Source organism: Lacerta agilis, chromosome 16 (assembly GCF_009819535.1).
Source record: "Lacerta agilis isolate rLacAgi1 chromosome 16, rLacAgi1.pri, whole genome shotgun sequence".
Classification (NCBI taxonomy): Eukaryota; Metazoa; Chordata; class Lepidosauria; order Squamata; family Lacertidae; genus Lacerta; species Lacerta agilis.
The window spans coordinates 19,190,759-19,218,149 of NC_046327.1; the positions used below are offsets into that span (position 1 = coordinate 19,190,759).

The following is a 27,391-nucleotide window of genomic DNA, read 5'->3' on the forward strand; positions in this document are numbered from 1 at the left end:
CCACTGTTGGCATTTCCCCCCGTGTATCTGAGAAATTATAATTTCACTCCTTTAAACACCTTAAAATAAAATGTCAAAATCCTGAGAATGAACACAGGATTATTTACCACCATGGAACTTCCAAGGCTGCTGATCATTAAGTGGAAATGTTAACCACATGCAAGTGTCCCTCCCGTTCTCATAAAAAGCCCTTAAACAATGTGTGCCAAAGGATACTGAAAGTTGTCTTGTGTTCAGAAGCACTATTAGAGCTTTAAGCCGGCCAATTTGACAAGACTACAGTGAGCTTTATAATTGACTCCTCTGCTTAAGACTGTCTTGCAGTTTGGTATTTTTCTACGCCCTCCATAAAAACCACCCTCGTGAATGGCTGAACAGCTTAATAGTTTTTGTTTATCTTCCATTTCACTACCTGCCATGCAAAACGGAAAGCAGGCAGCTAAGAATTAGCTAGATCAGAAGCTACTTAAACTACTATTGTGTATCTTCCCAGGAATTTGGGGAAGTGGGTGGGTGGGTGGGAGAATTTATTTATTTTTTTCAAAACAATACAAATTATTCTCACAGGGAAAAAGAAGCTACTTGAACAGGGCTCAGAACAGCTTGGAGGTTACTTCATACATATCATTAAATCCACTCGCCGAACAGCATTGTTTTAATGGCTTCTACTCTGCGTTTTGTGTCATCACCGCAAGACAAATTTTCTGGTCCCCCCATGTTATGTTCGCGTAAACAGATTGCAATGGTTTGTGAGGACAGTGTTAGAAACTCATAATGTAGAAACTACATTATTCCCCACTGTTATTCAAAGGCACTTCAGATTCCAACATTTTTTGGTATGCCAAGAAGCTTAAAACTGAAGAATGTGGAGATATAAAGAGGCTTAGGTAAAACAGTTTCAACTAATACTTCTTATTCAAGCAAGCGTTCAAGTTATGTTTAATGCAACAAGCCAACACCAAGAACACTGCAATGTGGGCTCTATGCTATTTAAATTATTGTGCCGGCAACTTCCTCCCCAATTAATAATTCCAATTCCTTTCCCAAGTATCTATTGGGCTGGGGTGCAGTTACAGAAAAATTCATATTGCTATTGTAAAGATTCTCTATTGTAGAGAAAGCACCACAGCTCAAAGATTCTAGGGTACGGAAAAGAAGCCATAATAGTGTACAAATTTTTAAAAGTCTGAGACATACACAAATCCAAGACGGCTGTTTCAAAAAAAGACACTTTATCCCCATTCTGAAGAGACTGTGGGCTTTTGTCAAGTTTAAGTGCTCCTAGATGGTTAGCGCTATCTGAATTCTCTACTTCATATAATGCTAGAATTTGGGACCTCTCATTAAAAAAAATAAATGTTGTGAATATTTGTTGATCCTCAGGGGCGAAGCAAGGGGGCGGGGGGGCGGGGGGGCCCGGGCAGCGCCCCCGCTGAGTGTGACACTTCGGGCTGTGGCCCCGCCCCCTGGACTTTTAAAAAAATAATTAATTTTTTTAAAAAATTAAGGCTATTTTCGGCACTGCCGGGGTGGAGCCGCAGGGGTGGCCGGCCAGAAGGGGTGTCACCCCTTGCTGGCCGCCCCTGCGGCTCAGCCCCGGCAGTGCCGAAAATAGTCCCCCCCCTTCCAGCGGCGGAGCTCGGCATGGAGGCAAGGGGCGGGCTAGCGAGGTGGGGTGCCACCCCCTCCTCGCTGGCCCACCCCTCTCCCTGCCCCAACTTGCGCTCCGCCAAGGGAGCCCGGCCGGCGGATTCGGGAGGCTTTGCAGCCCGCAGAGACTCCCAAATCCGTCGCCCGGCACCCCTTCGAGCAGCCACGGCACGAAGGGGTGCCACCGCCCAGCAACCCCGGGGTCGGGGCGTCGCGTGCGTCATGACGCACGCACGCACCGTGATGCCCCCGCCCCCAGGGGTGCCTCTTGCCTTCCCGCCCCGAGCAGCCAAGGGGCTAAGAACGCCCCTGTTGATCCTAAACCTATTTTACACAACTCGTAACTAGCTTGTGGAAATTATAGCCACAAGATTTGCTAACTAACATTAGCAAAGAATTAAATTTTAAATTAAAAAATGTGTTTTAAAAATTATACAAATTCACAAAGACAAGCCTGTGACAGACATATCCACCATGACTGCAATTGCCCCATTTATGATCTTCCCAAAAGCATCTGGCTGCATACCACTGCAAACTTTATGCTTCAATGGACTTTGACAGGCAGAAAAGGAGGATTCTCCAGCACTTGCTAACAAACCAAAGATTCCAGAGAGCATATTAAGGTCTAGATTTCTATGGCACACTGGCTTGCTATTGCAATCCACTTTGCTGTGTCTTCCATTGTAGTTCCTTGACATCTTATACATCACCGGAAGGATGAAATGCCCCATCATTTAGGCATACTTCACTAATTGCTATGTTCCTGAGACACCTTACTGTCCAGTCACATCCTTTGAAGCCTGGCCCACTATGGCATTTGCATATCAAAAATCAATTCCCTCCTCCTGAACAGAGCCTTTAAAAATTCTCTACCAGTCAACGTCCTGACTTTTCTCTTAAGATTGGAAAAAATATCCAGTTGCAATGTAAACACCAGGTACTTGGTAAAGCTTCAGGATTGCTGAGATAATGAGCATCAAAAGTTCTTAGAACTTCGAAAAATTACTACATTCTGACAGCAGCAGTCAGATCTTAGTTTCTAAGAGCATAACCACATTAAAGACTCATCTGTGTGTATGAGGAGTGTTACACCACTTTAATATTTTTTCTCTCCAAAGAATATTGGGAATTTGTGATGGAAATGCTTGAAGGAGGACTCAAAGAAGAGATAAATTTAAAGTTATAGCCCAAGAGTAGGGAAAACTTTTGGTCCTATGATCTTCAGATGAAGGGAAGAAGAAGAAGGAGGAGGAGGAGGAGGAGGAGGAGGAGGAGGAGGAGGAGGAGGAGGAGGAGGAGGAGGAAGAGAGAGAGAGAGAGAGAGAGAGAGAGTGCCAAGCTCCTATCAGCCCCAGACAACATGGCCGATGATCAGGGATGGTGGGAGTTGAGATTTGTAGTTCAGGAACATCTGAAAAGCCACAGGTCTCCAATCTCTGTTACAGCCTTTGCTTCCTACTCAGTTCAATGCCCTTTTCTACCAATTTCCTCCTCTAAATTTTTGTCCATATCTTTCCAAGACTTAGTGGAAGGCAATTACAGCTACATGAAAGCATCAACATTTCATAGGCCTCCCCTAAAACATCTGGAGATGGAAAGCGGCAATGACTTCTCAGAACTCATCACTAAGACACACTGTAAGGTTCTCAGGGTGGTTGCTCGTGAGTAAACAGGCAAGACTCCGACCTGTCTTTTAGTAGTTTTATTGTGCATACTATTTACAGTGCAGAGCTACAAGTTCATGTCTGTATCAGTCACTAGCAGAATCCGGGAGTGGCCCCTTCCAGCTGGGACCCCAACACAAGAGCTTCGGTATGCGAAATCTCCGCCTCCCCTCCTTGCATTTCACCGCTCTGCGCACTTGGGGTGACGGAAATGGCGTGTCTCCCTCCTCGCCCGCTGGACAAGGGGGGTGCAGGGTCTCTCCAACATCTCCAGAGCCTCTGCTCTCCAGCCTCTGAGCAGCATGCCCCTCCCCACTAGAGACATCACTGCTTCCTCCGCTGGGAGGGGAGGTGCTGCTGGTCAGGTGGGGTCGGGGCTCTCTGTAACATCCCGAGAGACCCTCCACCACCCTGCGCTGAGCTGGGGACAGTTCCCTGACACACAGCTTGACACAAATTGCCAGTCAGAGATACAGTAGACCACAAATACTTCTGAGGAACCCCAACACATTGGTATCAGTGAACCCACATAGCTTGAGGGAATGTTTTAAAATACCACAATGCAGATGTATCTAAAGACAAATGAACACAAGCACCCTTCTCGCTTCTGATTCCTCTCCTTTCTGTGACAGTCTTAATTGTGGTTAAAGAGTTACATCTGCATCAACCTTACCAATGGTTAACTAACATTAACCAGCATTCCATGGTAACCAGGGTTTGAAGGTGGTTTGCAAACCCTAGTTAATGATAACCATGGCTAAGAGGGAATCTGGCCATGGTCATCGTGGAGAAAGGCAGGGGGGAATCTGAAAGTGTAAGAGGGGCCTGGGAAGTAAAGAAACAAAACATGTGGCCAGCTCAAAGGATGGAGACCAGAAGCATTACATCTGCCCTGTGCCTATCTGAACTTTCCAAAATGAAACCTAATGATAACTACCACAGCAACTCACCATAAAGTTAGCGGGGGTTTGACATTTTTATATTCTCGTTCGCTGATTTTTTTTAAATGTCACCCTTTTATAAAATGTGCAAGCCCCTATTTCCAAGGAATATTTTAACATATGCTCTCCCCAGGGAAGTTCGCCTGGCGCCTTCATTATACACCTTTAGGCGCCAGGCAAAAAGGTTACTTTTCAACCAGGCCTTTGGTTGATCCGATTTACATCCTATGCCCTTTTAAAATGTATTTGGGGGGCCTATTGGGTTGTTGTTTTGTTTTTATTAAGTATTTTGTGGTTTTATGTCTTGATTTTATTCTGTGAACCGCCCTGAGACCCCCAGGTATAGAGCAGTACATAAATTTAATTAACAACAACAACAACAACAACAACAACAACAACATATCAAACCAGAGACAACTCAGTTGGAGTGCATGCATGAATTAGAGAAGTTTTGTGGAGCGGTATTTTTTTATTTTAAAAAAACAAAACTCCATTATTTTGCATTCTACTTTTGTAAATTTCCTAACTGGAATGTTGGGACCCAGGTGGCGCTGTGGGTTAAACCACAGAGCCTAGGGCTTGCCGATCAGAAGGTCGGCGGTTCGAATCCCTGCGACGGGGTGAGCTCCCGTTGTTCGGCCCCAGCTCCTGCCCACCTAGCAGTTCGAAAGCACGTCAAAGTGCAAGTAGATAAATAGGGACCTCTCCGGCGGGAAGGTAAACGGTGTTTCCGTGCGCTGCTCTGGTTCACCAGAAAGCGGCTTTGTCATGCTGGCCACATGACCCGGACGCTGTCTGCGGACAAACGCCGGCTCCCTTGGCCTATAGAGCGAGATGAGCGCCGCAACCCCAGAGTCGGACACAACTGGACCTAATGGTCTGGGGTCCCTTTACCTTTACCTTTAACTGCAATGTTAAGAGGATCATGTCAGCTACTTCTCTAAATAAGCCATTTTCCAAATGGCAAGCATGATCATTCCTCTGGCTGCGATACTGGGATGGGGAGCAGGAGCTCAAGCAGCTCTGTCAGGAGAAATAATGTCTTTCAGTCTTCTTATCTTGTCACGTCACATCTGGAAGAGTGACACTGACAAGCTGACATTCACACCCAACCTTTAGGCTCATGACTCACCATTATTTCGATAACTTTAGCACGGCTCTACACCTGACACACAACAAAATCATAGAATCCTGGGCGTTTTCACTTTATACCACGGGTAGAGGAATCTAAATACACATGTTAAGCTTCCTACATTCAATAAATGATTACATCGGAGGTAGAGCTACCTTAATCCTCTCTGCCTCGTGTGCAGTTTCTATGTGGGAGATCATTCAAACAGCATGTCAGAAAACTAAGACAGACCAAAACACTGCAAGAAATGTTGTGCTGCACCAGCCATATTCTGCATTTAATTCTTTATTAAAGAAAATCAATGAGCTCTCATCTAACACCCTTCTTTTTCACTTACAGAAAGGGTGGCAACTGCCCACTTTTACAATGAATAAGCTATATTGTAGGATGATAGTACCATTTCACTCCATTGTCTATTTTTCACTCATCTGCCGGCCACCCAACCTGTTGCACTTGCTCAGACATATCTGCATAATTGCCTACAATCCCTAAAGTTATGCTATTGTTAAATGCAGACTTTACCTGCTATACAAAATACAAAGAAAACTGTTCAAAGTGGCATGATTCCCAACACATTTCCCAAAAAAATACTTTATCTCGTGGAAAGTGTCTACACTGCTTAATGCAAGGTGATCCTGAAATAACATTTTTGAATTTGCTTTGGGGTGCCGCAACACAACAGTTTGTTCCAAGCGGTTTTTTATTAAGAAATGTAGGCATTTCCTTCCATCATAAAAAGAGTTTTCTAAACGCCCTGGGAATCGCACTAACTTGTGCAGCTATCTTGTTTGACTGTTGTCTTTTGTGAAACCGAGTCTGTGTTTTTGTGTCTTTACCTCTTACAATCTGAAAAGAAGTTACGAATGAAACAGTAAACAAACATTTTATCATAATTTGGGTGAAAATCAGAGCAAGTGAACAGGTAATCCCCAGGGGGCCATCTGTCCATTCTTGTTCCAATGTGAATATACACAGTTCTGGTGGGGCAATCAGCCAAGCATATGGAACTTCAATAATAACCTGCATGAATCGAAAGGGCATCACAAGCTACACCCAACACACAACTGTGGCTTTGCACTGTAAGGTAAGATCAATAGTGGAGGGAGACACAGTTCACCATTACGAATCTTCCCATCAATGAATTACTCATACACTTCCAGATAACCCCCGAGTTCCCTGGGACAGCAATCTAAAAGCCACTGAATCATGAAACTGGCATTTCCCGATTTATGTTTGTTTCTGTAGTAAAGCCTGGTTTCTCAGGACAGGGCTAAAGCTTCTAATAGAACTGCTATGCAACTTTTCCAAGAAAAGCAAAAGAAAGGGGAAAAGGGACCCAAAAGCTGGACAAATACCTACAAAATAAATCTAAATATTCTAAAGGTACATGTCTTAACATATGACTGTCATGTGAACTAGCCTGACTGCAGTATAAAGGCACGCTTTCCTTTCTGTGAATTATAAAGGCATATACAGTTATGTCTTTAAACATACATTAGAAGGACATCTCAGTTTTTAGCGTCCTAGTTAAAAATCAAAGACGAGATCAAGAACTTCAATGTCAGATTAGAAATCGGACACCACTCTTATTTATTCACTTCTGCTTTAGTCCAGTCTAATTTGGAGCGGGAAACATACCTATTATCAACAAAAGCAAAACTGACTTTCAAAACTGCAAACTGCCAAACTTATGAAACATAAATCACCCCCAGCAGAGTGAGAGATAGTCACATGAATGAACCGACTTCTACAGACACTGCAGATGTGTGTTCAAAAGCACTTCTGGGGGCATAACCCTGGCTGCATTGGAATGCTAACTGGATCCTTGTTGAACAGGTTTGATATATTTTGACACAAAATATCTAGTCACATAAAGCTAGAGAGATCCCATGTTGCCTATGCCTACAACTCGACCAGGGGCAATGCTTCTGCTGTGCGAAGGCCAAAATATATGGTTTGCGCCATAATGCTTGCAAAGTGGCACCAGCCGTCTTCAACATCATTAATAGTTAACTGACCCTTCTCCTGCTTAAGAGTCCGAGACACTTGGCTCAGTTCACTTTTACAGGGCTATCTTCACAAATCTATGCCCAAACACACAAGCAGGCAACCTGACCAGCAGCGCAGAATATGCCGTAGAGTTTATCCAGATATTTAAAGCTTGCTCCAACCACATATTATCCTTTGCCGGGTTGTTCTGTTCAAGCTGGCAGAAAGGTAACAGTACAGGCTCTCTTCCAGGTATAATGGAGGTGAGAATCACCTTTGTCATTTTTTTTTTTCAAAAAAGCCGCAGGAGAGGGCAGGAGGAAAGAGGTAGATGTGTCACTATGGAAAGAAAGAGCAAAGAGTTTCTGAAAAACTTAATAAAAAAAATAAGCACTCGTGAACCAGTGAAAGATGCCAACCTTGCTTGCGTAATTTTTAGTAGAGGGTGAGCATTGCCATATTTAAGTAGCGAGAGCCAAGCCTTTAAAATGCAAAATGTTAACTTCAAAACTGGCAGAACATGGCACGGCAGGTGGAAAAGTTGTATCATGAGTCACTTATGATGTCACAGTCATCCAGAAGGAAATTGCAATGCAAACATGCCGCACAGCATTCGCTATCAAAACCAACATGCTTGTGGGAAGAAACAAAACATCCAGTTTTCCCCAACATTAATAAAAGCACTTCGGGAAACTATGACATCTCTGCAACCTAACCACTACCTTCAGGGAAGAAGTCCACAGCTAACCATCTTGTATATACATTTACACAGAGACAAACACAAAACTGAGTTAATTATTCAGGAGACCTCTAATTCAGAGAGAGCTAGGTTCACAGTTGCTACTACCAAATGCTGAAACAGAAACAGCAATGCTACAGGGTGACACAGATATAATGTTCTCTAAGGTTTTACAGGCAGCTTTTGCCCCTCTATAGGTGTAGGGAAACACATGCATCTGACGTACATGTCAAAGTTACTCATATGCTGTGCGTGCTATATGCCAGGGGTGGTCAACAACCAAGAGACTGTGATCCACTCACAGAGTTAAAAACTGGCAGTGATCTACCCCCTTTTGGGGGGTTCAGGTCAAAGTTGTTTTTTTAGAAAGGAGGAAGGCCCATTTGGGGGGTTTGGGTTAAAGTTGTTGAGTTTTTTCAGGAAGGTGGTAAAATGTTGAGCTTTTTTAAGGGGAGCTACAGTTGTTCTGCTTCTTTGGGGGGAGGCAATGATCTACCACTGATCTACCACAGACGTCCAGTGATCTACCGGTGGATCACGATCTACCTGTTGGACATGCCTGCTATATGCATTTGGGTTTGGAAGTTCTGAATGTCGTATCTTCCAAACCCAAACACATCACTTGTACATGGAGACTTGTAAATAAAGGTAGCTCCAAATTGCACCTGTGATGTTCTATGTTAGCTAAGCTACACCAACCCCAGTATCTAGGGCCCTCTCTTCACTTTACCCACAACCGTTCAACAGGGGTGGGGGATCTACCGCATAACTATCCTGGTTGGTATGATTCTGTCTGTCTTCAACAGCAACATGAAGCACACAAATAGACAAGTTTCCCCCAGTGCTTAGCTCCATACAGCAAAAGCTTCGCCAGATACAGATCTTGTTAAACAGAGGAGTCCCGGCTAGAAAAAAGAAGTTGGCAAACCTTTATGGAGCTCTGTAAAACAGTAACAGCTCCTTAATAAGGAAATGGGAAGGCGAATTCCAGGCATGAATTAAGCTGTTATAATTAAGTTGTAAGGGAATTAAGTTGTTATATGTTGACACCAAACAACTGATAGAAAATTGCTGCCTTCTTTACTCGGCCCTGATCCTAGCCGGATGAGACTCTGTGCCCACCATTTTATGTCCCTGCTAGGAAAGAGTTTCGGCCACTAAACACTGGAGCTTTTGTGAGTGGCGATTACCAGCCCTACCTTTCTGCACCTGCAAGACCCTCCTTCCCTTTTACTTTCCATTCCTGCCAAACTTTAGATTCGCAGCCTGCTGAGAGGGCCTGTTTTGTTCTCCATTGCTGTACAGTGCCTGATATTATTATTATTATTATTATTATTATTAACTAAGAAAAATCAGGAAGAGAAAGGTAACAAAGCAGGTGTGGTAGTTGACTTACTTCTTAAACTATTGATTTTATGGGCTTGTTTGTTTTTCACCGATTTCCTGCCTTAGGTTGGGTATTTCTAAGGTGTTCACTGCAATTAATGAAATGAGGAGTGGGGAAGAGAGAGAAGAGGAAGAGGCTGTTGAAGAGGGAAAGGGGTGGCGGGAAAGGGGATCCCGAGAAAGAACCTGGGGGTCACCGCTTCACTCTGCTCCCCCAGCCCCCAAGGTCGCCTCCCTGAGCCCCCGAAGGGCTCCCCCGCGCCGTCTCGCCCGCCCACCTTCGGCGATGACCTTCTTGATCCGCAGCTTCATCTCGCCCATCTCCACCACCTGCCCCACGAAGTCGTTCTGGTCCCGGCTGGCGGCCCCCAAGGAGCCGGGCCCAGCCAGGAACTCCAGCGCCGACTGCAGCAGCGACATGGCCAACTCCGCCCGGCGCAGTAGCCGGGGACTGGAGCTCCGAGGACGAAGCAGATCGCCAGGCCGGTTCCTTCGGCCGCTCCCGCTCCTGCCGCTTCACAAGCACCAATCCTGACCCTCCTCGGCCACCGTACTCCCCACCACCCGCGCCGCCGCCACACACCCGCTTCCTCCCTCCTCTCCCTCAGCCCATCGCCGAAACCCGTTTCCGCCAACGACGCTCGTCGGAGGAGGAGGAGGGGCAAACGCGCTCGCCCCGCCTACCTTCGCATCCTAGCTCCGCCCCGCAGCTCGAGGGACGATTTCCCCGCCTCCGCTCGTAGGCAGAGGTTATAGAGAGAAAAAATTGAAGAGGGGTCGGCGCGCTACCTGATTCCAGGCACTGAGTTGAAAGCAGCACCAACGGGGACCGCGCCGCCGTTTACCAGGGCTCCTCGGTGGCCAAGCAAGCCCCACACAGGGCCGGCCCAAGAGCTGCTGAGGCGAACCCTGCCCTCCCCGCAAGGGAAGAAGGGGGGAGCGAAGATCTACAACAGGAAGGGGGGCGGGGAATAAAAGCTCTCCATTGGGATCTGCCAGCCCTATGAAACCTGCTGCTTGAGGGGGTCGCCTCACCTTGCCTCCTGGGTGGGACGGCCCTGTGCCCAATACTGTATATAATTTTGCATTGGAAATTGATAGTGGAAAAGAATAGGAGATATGCCACTGGTTTGACTTGGGACCCCCAGTTTGACCTGTTCACACGGCAATCCTTGCATGCACACTGACCGGAGAGGAACACTGCAATCCCAATAATCATAGAATTGGAGAGTTGGGTGGCACCCCGAGGGTCATCTAGTCTAATCACATGCAATGCAGGAATCTCTATTAATGCATCCCTGACAGGTGTCTATCCAACTTCTGTTTTGAAACTTCCAAGGAAAGAGAATACAGTATGCCACTTCTTGCGGAAGCCTGTTCCACTGCTGAACAGATCTTACTGTCAGAAAGTTCTTCCTGATGTTTGAGACTCTTTTCTTGTTTCTTGAGGCCATTGGTTCAGGTCCTAACCTCTGGAGCATAAGAAAAAAAGTTTCCTCCATGTGACAGCCCTTTAGATATTTGAAGATGGCTATCATATCATGTTCTCAAAGCTACCAGCATGAATCTGACCAAACTGTGGGAGGCAGTGGAAGACAGGAGTGCCTGGCGTGCTCTGGTCCATGGGGTCACGAAGAGTCGGACACGACTAAAGACTAAACAACAATCATATCATATCTCCTCTCAGTTTCCTCTTATCCAGGCTAAACATACCGGTACCCAACTCCCTCAACCATTCCTCATAGGGCTTGGCTTCCAGACGCTTCATCTTGGTCACCCACCCTTCTCTGCACACGTTCCAGCTTGTTAATATCCTTCTTAAATTGTGGTGCCCAGAACTGGACACAGTAATCCAGGTGTGCGCTGGCTAAGGTGAAATAAAGCAGGACTGTTTCTTCCTTTGATCTGAACACTATACTTCTATTGATGCAGCCTAAAACAGCGTTAGCTTTTATTATTATTATTATTATTATTATTATTATTATTATTATTATTATTACTGCTGCTGCATCACACTGTGGACTCATGCAAAGCTTGTGATCTACTAACTAAGACTCCAGCTCTAGATCACTTGCATATGTACTACTGTACTGGTAAGCCAGGTGTTATATTACGGGGTTGCATTACAATAAAAACCGTCGCGTCTGCACACAAAAAGGAAGTGTCATTCTTGCTTTTCGCGTCTATGGTCCCTATGCCACGAAATGATGAAAGCGCCTCTTCCGCCAGAACGCAGGCCGGCTTCTTGCGCCCTAGACACGCCCATCGCCCCGCCTCCTTCCAGAGTTCGTATTAGCCTCCTGTCTGTGCTGCTGGCTTGCTCTGGTATTCGCCGCGCCCACGCTTGGTGTATCCTGTAGCTGTTGCTGCAACCGTTGACGAAGTGCTGCAGTTCTGATGATGCAATCGCATATACCCTTCAGAGGGTTTTTCTAATATTCAAGGAACCCGTCTAAAAACCTAATAAGCTTCCTTACCTGCAGCTCACTGCTATGCTTACTTTTCGCAGAAGGAAGTCCTATTGATTTCAATAGGTTAACACCCCCGGCCCCTCCCCCCCCCAGTAAACGGGCATAGAATAGCAGCCCTAAGATTAGCTTCCGTGGTTCGGATTAATTGCCCCGTCTATTTCATCTATTTGTTTCCAACCGCCAGCTAGATATCTGCAAGTTCACAAGCAGGACAAAATGTCATGGCCACATCCTGTATACCGGATATGGGGTATTCTGAGGTACACTGCCACTGAACAAAGGGTATCCATTTGGGTATCATGCCAACAAGCGTTGTCAGACCTATTCTCCTTTATGAATGGCTCCAATTCTTCTAAAAAGACAGCTAAGCTAGTGCTATATTGTGATTCCAAATTAATATAAAATACCAATAAACTCAAACAGTGCACTTCAGTAACATTTTGTGCTCCCATACCATGACTGCAGTCGTGATCAAACATTTTGAGTGCAATGTAGTTTCTTTCTTTCCAAAGAGTTACAGGTTATAAGACTTGCCCAAATTCCCCTTTGAACAGGGAATACCGGTAATTCCTTTTGCAAAAGAAAATCATATTTGCACATGATCAGAGGCCAAAAACCATTTCACCCATAGTTATTAAACAAAACAAAAACTTCACCCATCTTGGTAAAAGAAATGCATACAAGACTTTTAATACCAGGGTCATGGGTTCAATCCCCACATTGGGCAAAAGATTCCTGCGTTGCAGGGGGTTGGACTAGATGACCCTGGTGGTCCCTCCCAACTCTACAGTTTTATAATTCTGTGTTCCAAGGCAAACATCTCTTGGTGTCAGGTGTAAAATTAATAGGGAATCTGTGGTTCCTGAACCCAACCCAAAGAGAGGACTACTTCGTGTTAGTCCTGTTCTACAACTATCCCCGTTAGCTGAATCGGAAAAACGTTTTGGCTTATCTTTTAAAAATTCCGGACAAAATACTTCCGCTAGTTACAGCTGCAGAAAAGAGGGGATGCATGGACTGTGTTTGCCCATTCTTCATAAGCCTGTTGATTTGCCTGGAGAACTGGTGGTGAAAGAGTGGGTATATGTAAATTTTCCTGATTTAACTTGCCCTGCCCCAGCTGCTTTTCCTTTCTGTATACACTTCAAACAAGCATCCATACTGCTTTGCCTCATTGTACCTACTTACACACAAACACACATACATAATTTTATTTTCTTACATTCCCATTCCACCTTTCTTCCATCATGGAACCCATGGCAATGTACATGTAGTTCCCAGACAGTCACTCACCCAGACACAAACCACCCCCAGACCTGCTTAGCTTCAGTAAGGTGGTGAACTCTTGTTCTTTCATACTGCACCCCAGGACCTGTTCTACTTGCAAACCATTACCCTAATAAAAATCAATGAGGCACAGAAAAGTAATGAAGTTATATTTAAAGGCTTATAAAATGACTTATTCGCAGTAACTTCACATTTTAATCCTCTGGACAGTTTAGATTTGACTGCCTTCTTTCAAACCTTGCCCCCTTCCTTTTGAGAGTCATCATGAGCAACATTTTTAAAAACCCTTAATCAGGTTTTTCTGAAAAGGGTGAACCCAGATTCAATGCGGGGGTGAATACAGGCTGCATTTTGATGCCAACAATGTTGTGTGGATACTGTGAGTACCGGTAATTTGTTGTGTTCCACAATAAATGCCAATCTGAAAGCAACCCATAACTAGTAAACCAGCTTTTTAGGTTGTTCCCATGTAAATTCTTCTCTTCCAAAATGCCCGTAGCATGCGGTCTGTTGATAAATGGGACTCTTCAAGTTCAGTTCTCTGTAGGCAAAGAAAACACATTTCTGTTATCTCACAAGACTAGCAGAGAAATCCTGTGTGTTTACTTTTTAGTAATGCTCTCTGAGGATGCTCCCAGGTAGAGGGCTTAATACTGCAAGCAGGCCATTCAGATATCCCCAATGGGTAGCTGGCAATGGTTTTTTTGTAACTTTTGGGATTATCCACAGAAAGTGTAAATCCGAATTATTTTGGGAGGGTGAGCAGATATGGGCTGGGGAAGACATGCATGAGGAGCACCAATCCCACAACACACTCTGGTCTCGAATCATCTCAAGTTCAATGGCACCTACTCACTAGTAAGAGTGTTTAGAATTGTAATGAAAAACAGCAAACAAAGATGAGCAATATTACTATATATTTCTACTACAGATTATGACTGTACTCTTAATAACACAATTATAAAGTTATTACACTGTAACCCCCGTTACATTTCAGAATCTTTAAAGACAAAATTATGGGCATAAACTCTTTAGAAAGATACAAACAATTTCCATCTTAGTTCAGCTGCATACACACCGTATGTTTAAAACAACTTCAAAGCACCCCCCCAAAAAAATGAATCATGGGAAATGTAGTCTCTTCACAGAGCTACAACACCCTTAATAAACTATCGTTCCCAGTATTTTTGGGGTGAGGGGTTGGGGTGGAAATGTGCTTTTGAAGGTATGGTGTGTCAGCAATTTTTTTAATTCAGTCCAGTGGGAGCACTTAGCAGATTGAGCAGCAGGGGCACAGAGGCAACATAACTAGCTTACCACATTTTGAATTAAGTGAAGTAATACAAATTATCATCTAAAGCAGTGGTTCTCAACCTTGGGTCCCCAGATGTTTTTTTTTGCCTACAACTCCCTAGCTAGCAAGACTAGTGGTCAGGGATGATGGGAGTTGTAGTCCAACAACATCTGGGGACCCAAGGTTGACAAAGGCTGATCTAAAGGGAGTTGGGGGACAGGGGAGAGACTAGACTATCAAGTCCAGAGTCTAAAATTACTTAATTGCACCACTCCACATACATACACACACCCGGAACATAAAATCACAAACCAGAAGACTCTGAGCAACAGGAAAAAAATGCGGATTTAAGAGCCATCTACAGTGCCTGAAATGCAGCAGTATTAACAAAAGAGGCCCTTGGCTGCTCTTACAGAAATATGTAATAAAGTGGCTGGTGAGAAACATTCACTCACTAAAGGGGAGAAAAATTAAAGACACACAACCTTGGGGACACAACAGTCCCTAAAACCCCTTTAAAATAAGTAGAGGAATAAAAGCAGCTGGCAAAAATTAAGATCCAGCCATTCAGGACAAAAATTAAGATCCAGTCATTCAGCCCCACAATCCCTCCAAAACCTATAGGACAACCAACAGATCTCTGCACTGCACGTGACACTGAATGTATTGTGGCTCCTAGACACCCCTTCCCTTCTCCCTCAGGGGCAGAGGAGATGGTGAGCTAGACAGGAGCTTCAGAGCCACCACAATTCACATGAGGCTACTCAGAAGTAAAGGGAACAGTGTGGAAGCACCTGCTCAGATCAGGGCTGTCTGAGAGGCAGGAATGGGTGGAACTCCCAGCTTCTATGTAAGCTCTGTCTAAACTGTTTCATTGCTGAAGCGTCAGATGTCCTGATTGGGATGAGATGGGATGAATGAAGGCAGACAACTCCATATCTTGAATGGGTCAAGTAGGTTTTTGTTTTTGTTTTTTACTTTTAACCTTCTTCCTTAAGGGTTTTTCAGATGGCAGGCTCTTTTACCTTTTCCTCACATATGACTAGAATAAATAGAAGCGAGTTCCATTCCATTCAGATAAATGGACTGGATGGTGGTGGTAGGGACAAACGCTCCATCATTTCAGACCATTTTATTCCAACCATCTGAGATAAGAATGGAACTTAGAAGGTTTTCCTGATTAGTTCAGAGCTCTAAGGGGTCTTCTCTCCAAAGCAACTACCTGTGCAGTTGGACTGAGCCCATCAGGTATAGCATGGGACTAACAAATGCTATCTAAAGAGTCCACAAGCAAATTCTTGTGGTGGGTTGAATCCTGACCTCTCTTCAAAGTGAGAAATCCACTGGGTGCACTCTTAAGGCGAGGACATGTTCCTGGTCTCTCATGTGAAGGGAAAACTTTACTATAGGCATCCAAAGATCCATTTTTAAAAAGACAAACCTTATGATTGGCCCAAGGCGAAGGTCAAAGTTCTTCTCAATGATATCAAGCAGCTCATCTTCTGATCTGTCTGAAGTACCGTAATGGAACACCGAGATGGCCAGAGGGTGACTCAATCCAATGGCATAAGACAGCTGAAGGATATATAAGTTTGGTGTAGCTGAAGAGTATTTGAGTTCATATGAACTGATATCATTACAGCTTGGGATCTATTCCTGGTTACTTTATCAGTGGATACCTGAACCAGGGTCACCCTTGTCTAAGGAGAGCCAGTGTGGTGTAGTGGTTAAGAGCGGTAGACTCGTTATCTGGGGAACCTGGTTCGTGTCTCCGCTCCTCCACATGCAGCTGCTGGGTGACCTTGGGCTAGTCACACTTCTCTGAAGTCTCTCAGCCCCACTCACCTCACAGAGTGTTTGTTGTGGGGGAGGAAGGGAAAGGAGAATGTGAGCCGCTTTGAGACTCCTTCGGGTAGTGAAAAGCGGGATATCAAATCCAAACTCTTCTTCTTCTTCTAAGTCCAACACTTTCTCTCCACCACACCACACTGACTCTTTTTAAACCACTTTGGATGCAAGTGTGAAGCATCTCTCCACGTTTCATTCAGAAAAGGGACCCCATGGTAATTAGGGGACTTGAGGAAACACTGGTATAATCTGTGCTATTCATAATACCAACATGAGGCACAGCAGTTATGTACTTAGTTATGTACCCACACCCCCATAAAATCAATTAACCCCTGTTGTTTATCACCCAGTTGGAAAGATTTCCACAATAAATGCAGCATTTATAACATTGCAATGGCTCCCATTGACTAAGGATGCTGCCTGGAATATAACCTTGATTCGCAAATAAAGAATCAGTAACAGCTATAGAAAAATTCAAGGAGGGGGGGAGTTGCAAACAGAGTTCTTAGAATGTTTCAAGCAAACTATCAAGGGAACTATTTGGTGCTACTCAATAAAGACAGCCTAGGACAGTTTTTCACTATCTCCCCTAATGAGACTTAGGCTGTGCACACATTGCTGGCCTAAAACACTATTGTTGTTGTTCAGTCGTGTCTGACTCTTCGTGACCCCATGGACCAGCGCACGCCAGGCACCCCTGTCCTCCACTGCCTCCCACAGTTTGGCCAAAATCATGCCAGTCGCTTCGAGAAGACTGTCCAACCATCTCATCCTCCATTAGGTCATGCTTTTTCTCAGCTCAGATCAAACTTGGTTTTGGGAACAACAGGTCAGAAAAGCAGCACTTAGTAAGAAACAACAGGCTAGATATGAATGGCTGTACCACTTCCCAAACAACTGGTGAGAGCTCACTGGATGCAGAGTAAACAGCAGTGTGTACACCACCTAAGGTTACCCACGGTACAAAGTTGTCCCAAGCAGTTTTTAATCAAGCAGCACTCAGCATAAAGGCTTTCCTCAAAACATATTGGGTTTCATCTCTATTGTGCAATTCCCCCACGTTTGGTCCAAGGCTCCACTCGCCCCCTCTTACCTGCACCAATACTCTCCTGCAAAGGCCTGCTTTCACCAAGGACTTTGCCACCCAGCGAGCTGCATAGGCTCCTGAACGATCAACTTTGGAGGGATCTTTCCCCGAAAAAGCACCCCCTCCATGAGCTCCCCAGCCTCCATAGGTATCCACAATGATCTTTCTGCCAGTCAGGCCAGCATCAGCCTAAAAAGAAAATAAATACCTTTCTAATTAAAAAAAAATCACTAGGATGTTTACTTTGCTAACAAAAAGAGTATCGAATTCATCTCTCAAGATCATAACAACTTCAATATCCCATTACAGTGTAAAAAAAGCTGGCACCGGGACTACAATCCCATGCCCACTTATCTGGGTGTAAACATAAATCAACAGGAGCCATGTATAGGATTCCACTACAGAATAAAATTCCTTCCAGTAGCACCTTAGAGACCAACAAAGTTTGTTATTGTTATGAGCTTTTGTGTGCATGCCTACTTTAATCAGAGATGGCTGTTGCCCGTCCCATTATATCAGCTTGACATATTACAAATATATAATATTTGGCTCAGCCAGATAGGCAGGGTATAAATTTATTATTATTATTATTATTATTATTATTATTATTATTATTATTATTCAGTATCCTGTTTTCATGGTGGCCATATACACATTCCTATAAGGGTTATATAGTTTAAGGAACAGTGGTCAATCAGGAGTTTTCTGCAGAGCATACATGTATCACACGTGCACAAACTTTTTGGAGCACAAATGTCTTTTTTTAAGCAGCCTCAGGTTAAAAGGAAACTACAAACAAGGGTAGAAATTTAATATTTAAATCAAGCAATAGCCTACTACCCTTGCGGTACTTTGTTTGTTGCGTTGGGGTTGTGTTCTATCTAATTTACTGGCTTTGGCAAATGTCCCCCCCCCCCACGCGCGTGCAGATTGACATTTGTTCTGATTCAGCGGTGAACATTGGTTTCCCCAGAGAAAGAGGCAAGCCAAATGAAAAACCAGTCAGATTCGTGCTTTCCAGGCACAGGACAAGTAGAAGTGTGCATGAGCCCCAGTGTCTCAGTCTTGGCATTCTCTCTCCCTCTCTCCCTCTCCCTCTCTCTCTCTCTCTCATTATTGTATATCTAGAGGTTTGGAGGTTAGGAGCACAGTACCTTGGGACCACCTGCTAGAAAGGCCTTACTCGGCAGGAGGTGATAGACTGTGTTCTCATCCAGATATTTTGCTGGAACCACTTCTTTCACAACTTTGTCCATCAGCTCTTTCTGTATTTGCTGCAATGGCACCCCAGGAGCGTGTTGTACAGAAATGACCAAGGTGTGCACCCGGATTGGCTCTAGCGCACCACCGACATCCCGGTATTCCATCGTGACCTACAAGATTGGCCGTAGGTTTAAACAGTTATATTTCTTGCTTCCGCCACTTTATACAACTCTGCTGAACAAGTCTGAGCTACTGTTTTCTTTTTCATTTATCTTCCGCTATCTTATGTTACATTATTTTCTTGCATCCTGATCCTAAAATTTAAGTTCCACCGAACTCCCAATAGAACCTTTCAATTAGTCACTTTAATTTTCCTTTTACTGCAATGCAGACATGAATCAATATAGACAATAAGAACATAGTAAGAGTTTCTGGATCAAGTCAATGACCCATCTGGTCCAGCATCCTGTTCTCACAGTCGCTAACCAAATTCCTGCAGGAAGTCTGCAAGCAGTATCTGAGCACCAAGATCACTCTCCCTTCCTGTAGTTTCCAGAAACTGGTATTCAGAATACTGCCTCCAGCAGTGAAGGAAGAACACAGCCATCAGGGTCAGTAGCCACCGACTACTTGAATATTGTGCAGAGAACTCTATCCTGGTATATCAAGAAAGATTCATCCACCTGCTGCTAACCAGCTAGCAAAGGAGATGCAGGTGGCGCTGTGGTCTAAACCACTGAGCCTCTTGGGCTTGCCAATTGGAAGGTCAGCGGTTCAAATTCCTGTGATGGGGTGAGCTCCTGTTGCTCTGTCCCAGCTTCTGCCAACCTAGCACTTTGAAAGCACACTAGTGCAAGCAGATAAATAGGTACCACTGCGGCAGGAAGGTAAACGGCGTTTCCGTGCGCTCTGGTTTCCATCACAGTGTTCTGTTGTGCCAGAAGCAGTTTAGTCATGCTGGTCACATGACCCAGGAAGCTGTCTGTGGACAAATGCTGGCTCCCTTGGCCTGAAAGCGAGATAAGCGCAACCAGCCTTTGACTGGACTTAACTGTCCAAGGGTCCTTTACCTTTACCTAACCAGCTAGCTTACTAACATAATAGTCAGGATTGCTGGACTGTGGTAGCTAAAGGATTAGCAATGTTTATTCAACCCAGTCTACAGGGTGGGATATCGGATCAGCATTCTGCAGAAAAGAAAACAGCAGTCACACAGATCACTGCGACTTTAGCTGGACTGGGACACAGGAAGTTGCCTTGGCCCCTTTGAGAACAGGATGCTGAACTGGATGGGCCTCTGGCCTGACCCAGCAGGGCTTGATTTATGTTTATAGGGTATGATTCAAACAGACTAACAGTTTGTTGGGTGAAGCTGTAGAGCCCAGCAAAAGCTTTACACCACTTTGCTCTGCCAGTTGTCTACACCAGTGTTTTTCAACCACTGTTCCGTGGCACACTAGTGTGCCGCGAGATGTTGCCTGGTGTGCCATGGGAAAAATTGAAAAATTCAAGATAATTACTTTATATATAGTCAATATAGGCACAGAGTTAATTTTTTTAACATTTTCTAATGGTGGTGTGCCTCGTGATTTTTTTCATGAAACAAGTGTGCCTTTGCCCAAAAAAGGTTGAAAAACACTGGTCTACACCAGGCCAGGGATGAACTGTATCCATATGTTGAAGTTTACAATATTCTAGCTTCAACATAGCTTTGGCCACGTTCACGTGAGCATTTGAATGGATAATTTCAGTAGGACATAAGCATGCCTCACTTATTTCAGACTTCAGCTCTGCTCATTATATTTGAGAGTCCTAGGTATATACCAACCTGTGTTTTCCCATCAGGTCGAAGCCAGGGCAGAACTCCACTTCTCTCCAGGGATTTAATCTTCGCGTTAAGTTTGTGCGCAAGCAGGATAGTTAGGGGCATGCACTCCTCAGTTTCATCGGTGGCATAACCAAACATCAAGCCCTGCGTTAGAAATCACATGGCTGTACCATAAGCATATTGGCTTCTTCTACAGCTTCGAGTGCAGATCGGCAATAAAGCAACGCATGCACAGGCATAAGTCAGACAGCTAATCCCTTCCCCTTCTTTTCCTCTAAAATTGAGCTACAATTTCCAAGAGACAGCTACAATTCCCAGAGTGCTTTAAGAATCAATCCCCCTTCCAGGGAACTCTGGAAATTTGAGGTCGGTGAGGAGGATAGAGAGTTCTCCTAACAACTTTCAGCACCCTGAACAAAAGACAGTTCCTAAGATTTTTGGGGGGAAGCCATGACTGCTTAAAGTAGTATGATACTGCCTTAAATGTGTAATGCAGATGGGGTCACAGACAGAAATTGTAGGGGCCCGAATTGCTTCATAGAAGAGGGTGAGAACCCAAACAAAAACACGTTACCTGGTCTCCAGCTCCAATATCATCCCCAGTCTTTCCCTTGGTGATGGCTTGTTTGATCTCATGGCACTGCTGCTCCAGGGCTACCAGCACAGTGCAAGTCTTGTAATCCAACCCTGTGAAGTGAATAGCAAGCCACAATAATGGGTAACTGGCTTGGACGCAATGGCCTGGTTGGCACATCACACCAGTGCTTGGAATGAATTAATTCAAATTAACTAATCACTGAATTAATTCCAAAAATCTCTGAATGACACCTGCAAGTAGTTCATATGATTTTCAGGTGAACTGAACATTAAATTCCTTTTGTGGTGGAGTTTTGCATGATTTTCAACTCAGTTCTAATTCTAATTCAGCAGCTCTGTATCTTTTACATCTGGATTTCATTACACTTAACTCAGTGTTTGATGGTGACCAATGCATTTACCATTTTCACCTATCTGAAAAGTGATGCTGCTGTTTAAGCTTAAACATCATAATTACTGGGAAAATAAATAAAACTCACTTAGTCATAGGAGGAGCAATTGTTGCAATCAATCTCCTTTTAGCCATTTAGACACATTATACTGCACAGGCTGTCACTAATTTTGTGTGGGATTCAATCAAATTCCAATATATTCAGATTGTGTAATCTAAACTGATGGTAAAGTCTTGTGCAACAAACCTACTACCATAAAATATCTGACTTTTTGCAACAAGGGAAATGATGACCTAATGCACTGGAAACTGTGAGCTAACACTTGTTTTGACGCAACATCGTTGAATCTTCCCAGAAACAATTCGGAATGAATGCTCATTAAATAGCCAGTGTCATCCAAGCTATATACTGTACAAACAAATCAAATTGAATGCTCAATGAACAGGACATCCGGAAGTGCCCTTTATTTCTAACCCGAAAGCAGGATTCCAAACAACTATTACTAATACTAATAATCTTACAACAACACATAAAATATAATTAAAACATCAGAAAGCATAAACACCTCAACAGTCCTCAGTTCTCTCCAAAGTTTCTGCTAGACAAGACAGTACCTTTTTATTGCTATCTTAAATGTCAGACATGCATACCTTCCTCTAGATTGCATCCACTATTTTCACATCACTGAATGCAATAAAAAAAAAGTTTGAGGAACAAGCCAATGCATGCCTGTTCCAAAGAGACGATACTACTTATAACATGTTGGGGCTGCTTCAATTTTCTCATTTCACACAATACCTTTTACAGCAGTTAGTGAAGCTTGTTAAATGAGTAGGTTCTAGGTAAAATAGTATTATAGTCACCAAGAGACTCTGATGAGCACCTACTTGTTTCCTCTTGCACAGAATCCATACTTGGTCTATCTCCAGTGGCTTATTCAAGTACCACAACCCACCTTTGGAAGAGTCATCATAACCAATCTTCTGGAGGGTGTCTCTCACTACTTGCTGGTAATCAATGATGGCTTTTGAGGTAATTTCACCACATAGCAAGATCATCCCAGTTTTGGCCACACATTCTGCAGAAACATAATTCAAGAAAGCTAGTTATATACTGCTATTGCTATATGTGTAAGTGTGTGTGTGTGTGTATCTCAAATATTTCATTTGCCCAATATAGACAGTGTGTACTTATGTCCCTGCTTCTATCTTTATGGCATCTAGTTAAGGCCTTGCCCTGGATACCTGATTGTAATGGTGATGACTTGCAAGTAAAGACCTTTCCATTTTGTGGGGGCATTTGCATTTTGAAGGGTGTAGGTTCTGCAAATTTTAATTGGTTCAATAATTAAACAGTTTAGGCTGCCCTTCTAATCTCACAGGGCTGTCATGCATCCTGAATTCCCTGGACATTAATGGGCTTTCAAAGGTGGAACGTTATGTGAAAAAGTTGTTTTCAGGAAGAGAATAACTTGAGAAGAGATCGGCAAGGACTGGTTTTCACTTAGCATGCATGGAAGGGAACTATAAAGAGTGACTCTGTACCTGAACTGCTGCCTTAACCATTTATCATAATAACTCAAAGTCCAAAGGGTTATAACTGCTATTAAGAAGCTCTTTGTAATCAGTCCTCTGTGATCTTTGCCCATCTGGCTCCAAGCCAATTAATAGTCAATAGCTAATACCCTGTGGTCAATGTATCGCCTGCCATGTTTTGATATGCCCACTTGGCTGTAAGTTTCCAGCCCTTGTAAATGATACTGACACACCTTCTACATTGAATTGCTACACCATACTGACATGTGGTGCACCATACTGCCCCTAAGCACAGAAATTCTAGAGAATGGGAGAAAAGTGGTCAATAGGTTTCAATGCATTTTAGACAATGTGTACTTATGTCCCTGCTTGTATCTTTAAGGTATCTAGTTAAGGCCTTGCCCTGGATACCTGAAATTAGGCGCATATCCACTCACAGCAGGGCCTTGTCCAAATGGAACATTCTCCTTTGTAATGGCAATGACTTGCAAGTAAAGACCTTTCCATTTTGGGGGGCATTTGCATTTTGAAGGGTGTAGGTTCTGCTGTTATTACTAGTCCTGCAAATTTTAATTGGGTCAATAATTAAACACTTTAGGCTGCACTTCTAATCTCATAGGGCTGTCATGCGTCCTGATTTCCCTGGACATTAACAGGATTTCAAGGGTGGAATTGATGCCCGGGGGGAATTTCCGAAAGGCGGCATTAAAAGAAAAAATGCTCAAGAACTACTGAGTCTCCAACAATTTTTTTTTTGGGGGGGGGCTCCTGCTTTTTACTTTTTGAAATATGGCAACCCTATAATCCCAGTTTCGTAGGAGTATGTCCGACTGAATTTACTTCTGAGTAGGCATGGTTCGAATTGCACTGTAAAGCTCTAATTCTATATCCCCTTACCCAGGAGCAGGGCTATTTTTTCAGCCAAAACTTGCCAGAGCTCAGTTCTAGCACCTCTCAAGTGGGCACCATTGCCATTTGAAGAGAATGAGGGAGGTGTTCATGTTGAGTTCCAGCACCTCTTTTTTGAGAAAAACAGCACTGCCCAAGAGTATACAATTTTGTTTTTGTTTTAATGGATATGTAGGCTATAGAATTGTGCTATAAAGCTTTAGTTTGCCAATTGGTAAAACAATTTCAGCATTAGCCCTTTGATGTGAACTGTCTCCAACACCTGATTCCTAGTAGCATGGAGGCCTTAGCTTTAAGTTCCTGCTGTCCTCTGTGGAATCTTTAGCAGACACTGGGCTTGAAATGTTTAAATTATGATGACTCTTTGCAACCACTTGGGATACAATTACAATGCAGGGAGGCCCCCCTTTTGCTGATCCCCCCCCCAATAATTAAACTAGGCAGACAATGCACTATAGTTCTGGGTAATGTTGAATAGCTTAGGCTCTAGAATGAAGGTTGCACAAATGGACACACATATAATAGTGGTAGTTTGCTGTACAGAAGTGAGGAGTCTTGCTGATGTTCTCCATATTCAGTTTCTTCCCCCTGCCTTATTGTTTAAAAAATAAATATAAGCATTTTGGCTGTTCACCTACTAAAATAGTCAGAAAAATAGATGTTACGGGTGTTCAAAATAGTGCAGAAATGGAAAGAGGAGTTGTGGCTGACACAGGAAGTGGCCAATACATGCCAATAATAGTTGCCCAGCTGCAGTACACCAGGTGCTTCAAGCTGCAGTGGATGCATCACCTTGGGAGGGGGAAAGGGAATATTTATTTTCCCAGTAATAAAGCTTATCGTTGGGGAAAGGCCATTTCTTCCTCAGTAACGAACACCTGCATTTTTACTGCACACTTAAAAAAGAAACCCCTGCAAAGATGTAACAAAACACAAAACAAAAAGCCTCTGTAATTTGCTCTGCTAGGCCATAGATGAGACTTACCACAAGCAACCTTAGCATCTGGATCAACCTTAATATGAGCATCAAGAACAGCATCACTGATCTGGTCACACAGTTTATCTACACGGGTGGAAAGGGGGAAAAACAAAAATAAGCCAGGTTTCTGTAATTCATTTAGTTGTCAACTGTATAAGAACAGGCTGTCTAGGCTGCACTAGTTGGCCTGGAAGCCAACCCAGGCGGAATCTACGCACATATAAAAAACGTTCTGAAAATGCTTGCTATCTATCTATCTATCTATCTATCTATAGCATTTTTAAAAATACATTGAATTTTCCATAAGGCTCACCATCGCCATCTAGTATCACATTGTATACTGCACTTAAAACATACTTAAAACGTTTTATTTGCAGCTGTATAGCTGAGTTGCCATTGTATTACATTGGTACCTCTGGTTAAGAACTTAATCCATTCCGGAGGTCCGTTCTTAACCTGAAACTGTTCTTACCCTGAGGTACCACTTTAGCTAATGGGACTTCCCGCTGCTGCCGCGCCACCGCCATGCGATTTATGTTCTCATCCTGAAGTAAAGTTCTTAACCTGAGGTACTACTTTCGGGTTAGCGGAGTCTGTAGCGTTTGTAACCCGAAGCATTTGTAACCCAAGGTACCACTGTATTATTATTATTATTTTTTTAAGAAACATTTTTTCTGAGCTTTTCAGAGGTCACAATACCATCCACAAGTACATCAAACATCCACTGGGGTTTGCTAGAATGACTGCTCCCCACATCAAATGGGGGGCGACTTTTGCGTGGTCGCGCGCAGCCCCCTGGATCCCAGTGCGGCTCTTGGTAGTTCGGGCTGGCTTCATCCTCCCCATGCTGGATACCTGGGGTCTCCGCCTACCTCAGTCAGTTGTATTGAGCCATTATTCCGCTCGGGGGTCGCCTGGGGTTTGGGGGACTCTGCCCGTCCACGCAAAGCAGTTATATAAAGAAACCCCTGGGATGACATTTGAGAACGGACATACCTCAGTGGTAGAGCACTTGGTTTGCATAATGCTTCAGGTTCAATCCCCAGCATCTCCAGGTAGGTTAGGACAGACCTGTGCCTGAAATCAGGGGGGGGGGAGTTGCTGCCGGTCAGTGTAGACAACACTGAGGTAGATGGATCAATTGTCTGACTCAGTACAGTCGTACCTTGGATCCCAAATGCCTTGCGAGTCTAACGTTTTGGCTCCCGAATGCCGCTAACCCGGAAGTGAGTGTTCCAGTTTGCAAACATTCTTTGGAACCCAAACATCTGACGTGGCTTATGCGGCTTCCGATTGGCTACAGGAGCTTCCTGCAGCCAATCGGAAGCCGCACCTTGGTTCCTGAACGTGTTGGAAGTCGAACAGACGTCCGAAATGGATTCTGTTCAACTTCCGAGGTACCACTGTATAGGGCAGCTTCTGGTGTTCCTGAGAAGTTCAGCCATTCACTAGTTTGCTGAGTTGACTGTTAGAGCATTATGCATCCAGCTCTTTCAGGCTCTCTTGTAAATAATTGAAAATAGCACTTTTAAAGAGTTCAGAGCAAGACCGTACCCATCACTGAGCAAACATAACAAGCACTAAACTTGCTGTATTAAGAATAGTGAAAGCCACCTGAGCCGTCAGGTGGGGATGGAGCAAGAATTGAAAATATTCATAGTTGGAAGCATACTCTCTTCCATTCCTTCGGAAATTGGAGGCCTCAGAAGAAGCTATTAGAAAGTAATATTTTGCATTCAGCAAACTGCTGGACAGGAAACCCACATTCACTCACCTGAATGTCCCTCGGCAACAGACTCAGACGTGAAGAGGAATCTTTTCTCTTTCAGGGCGACGTTACTTGACATGTTACCTGACAAAAAGTTGTTTTCAGGAAGAGAATAACTTAGGAAGAAATCGGCAAGGGCTGGTTTTCACTTCGCATGCATGGAAGGGAACTATAAAGAGTGACTCTGTACCTGAACTTCTGCCTTAACCATTTATCATAATAACTCAAAGTCCAAAGGGTTATAACTGCTATTAAGAAGCTCTTTGTAATCAGTCCTCTGTGATCTTTGCCCATCTGGCTCCAAGCCAATTAATAGTCAATAGCTAATAGCCTGTGGTCAATATCGCCTGCCATGTTTTGATATGCCCACTTGGCTGTACGTTTCCAGCCCTTGTAAATGATACTGACGCACCTTCTACATTAAATTGCTACACCATACTGACATGTGGTGCACCATACTGCCCCTAAGCACAGAAATTCTAGAGAATGGGAGAAAAGTGGACAATAGGTTTCAATGCATTTTAGACAATGTATACTTATGTCGCTGCTTGTATCTTTAAGGTATCTAGTTAAGGCCTTGCCCTGGATACCTGAAATTAGGCACATATCCACTCACAGCAGAGCCTTGTCCAAAGGAACATTCTCCTTTGTAATGGCAATGACTTGCAAGTAAAGACCTTTCCATTTTGGGG

The 27,391-nt window shown here is 43.9% G+C and overlaps 2 protein-coding genes across 2 annotated transcripts in view; both read right to left on the minus strand.

Annotated features, from left to right (window-relative positions):
- Positions 1–9,964, minus strand: part of GAK (cyclin G associated kinase) — a 69,508-nt gene extending 59,544 nt beyond the window's left edge. The window contains exon 1 of the mRNA XM_033174017.1: positions 9,780–9,964. Coding sequence (XP_033029908.1) covers positions 9,780–9,921 — 142 coding nt within the window. The 5' untranslated portion in view covers positions 9,922–9,964. The remainder of the gene's footprint in view (positions 1–9,779) is intronic.
- Positions 9,965–13,654: 3,690 nt separating this feature from the next.
- Positions 13,655–26,867, minus strand: LOC117061121 (S-adenosylmethionine synthase-like). Its single transcript, XM_033173808.1, has 9 exons — positions 26,706–26,867; positions 24,938–25,015; positions 22,464–22,586; positions 21,094–21,206; positions 20,520–20,663; positions 18,643–18,861; positions 17,495–17,677; positions 15,995–16,128; positions 13,655–13,800 (listed from the first exon to the last, which is right to left on the minus strand). The coding sequence occupies exons 1-9, from the start codon at positions 26,776–26,778 to the stop codon at positions 13,698–13,700; spliced, it is 1,170 nt and encodes a 389-aa protein (XP_033029699.1). The 5' UTR covers positions 26,779–26,867; the 3' UTR covers positions 13,655–13,697.
- Between the last annotated feature and the right edge of the window lie 524 nt (positions 26,868–27,391).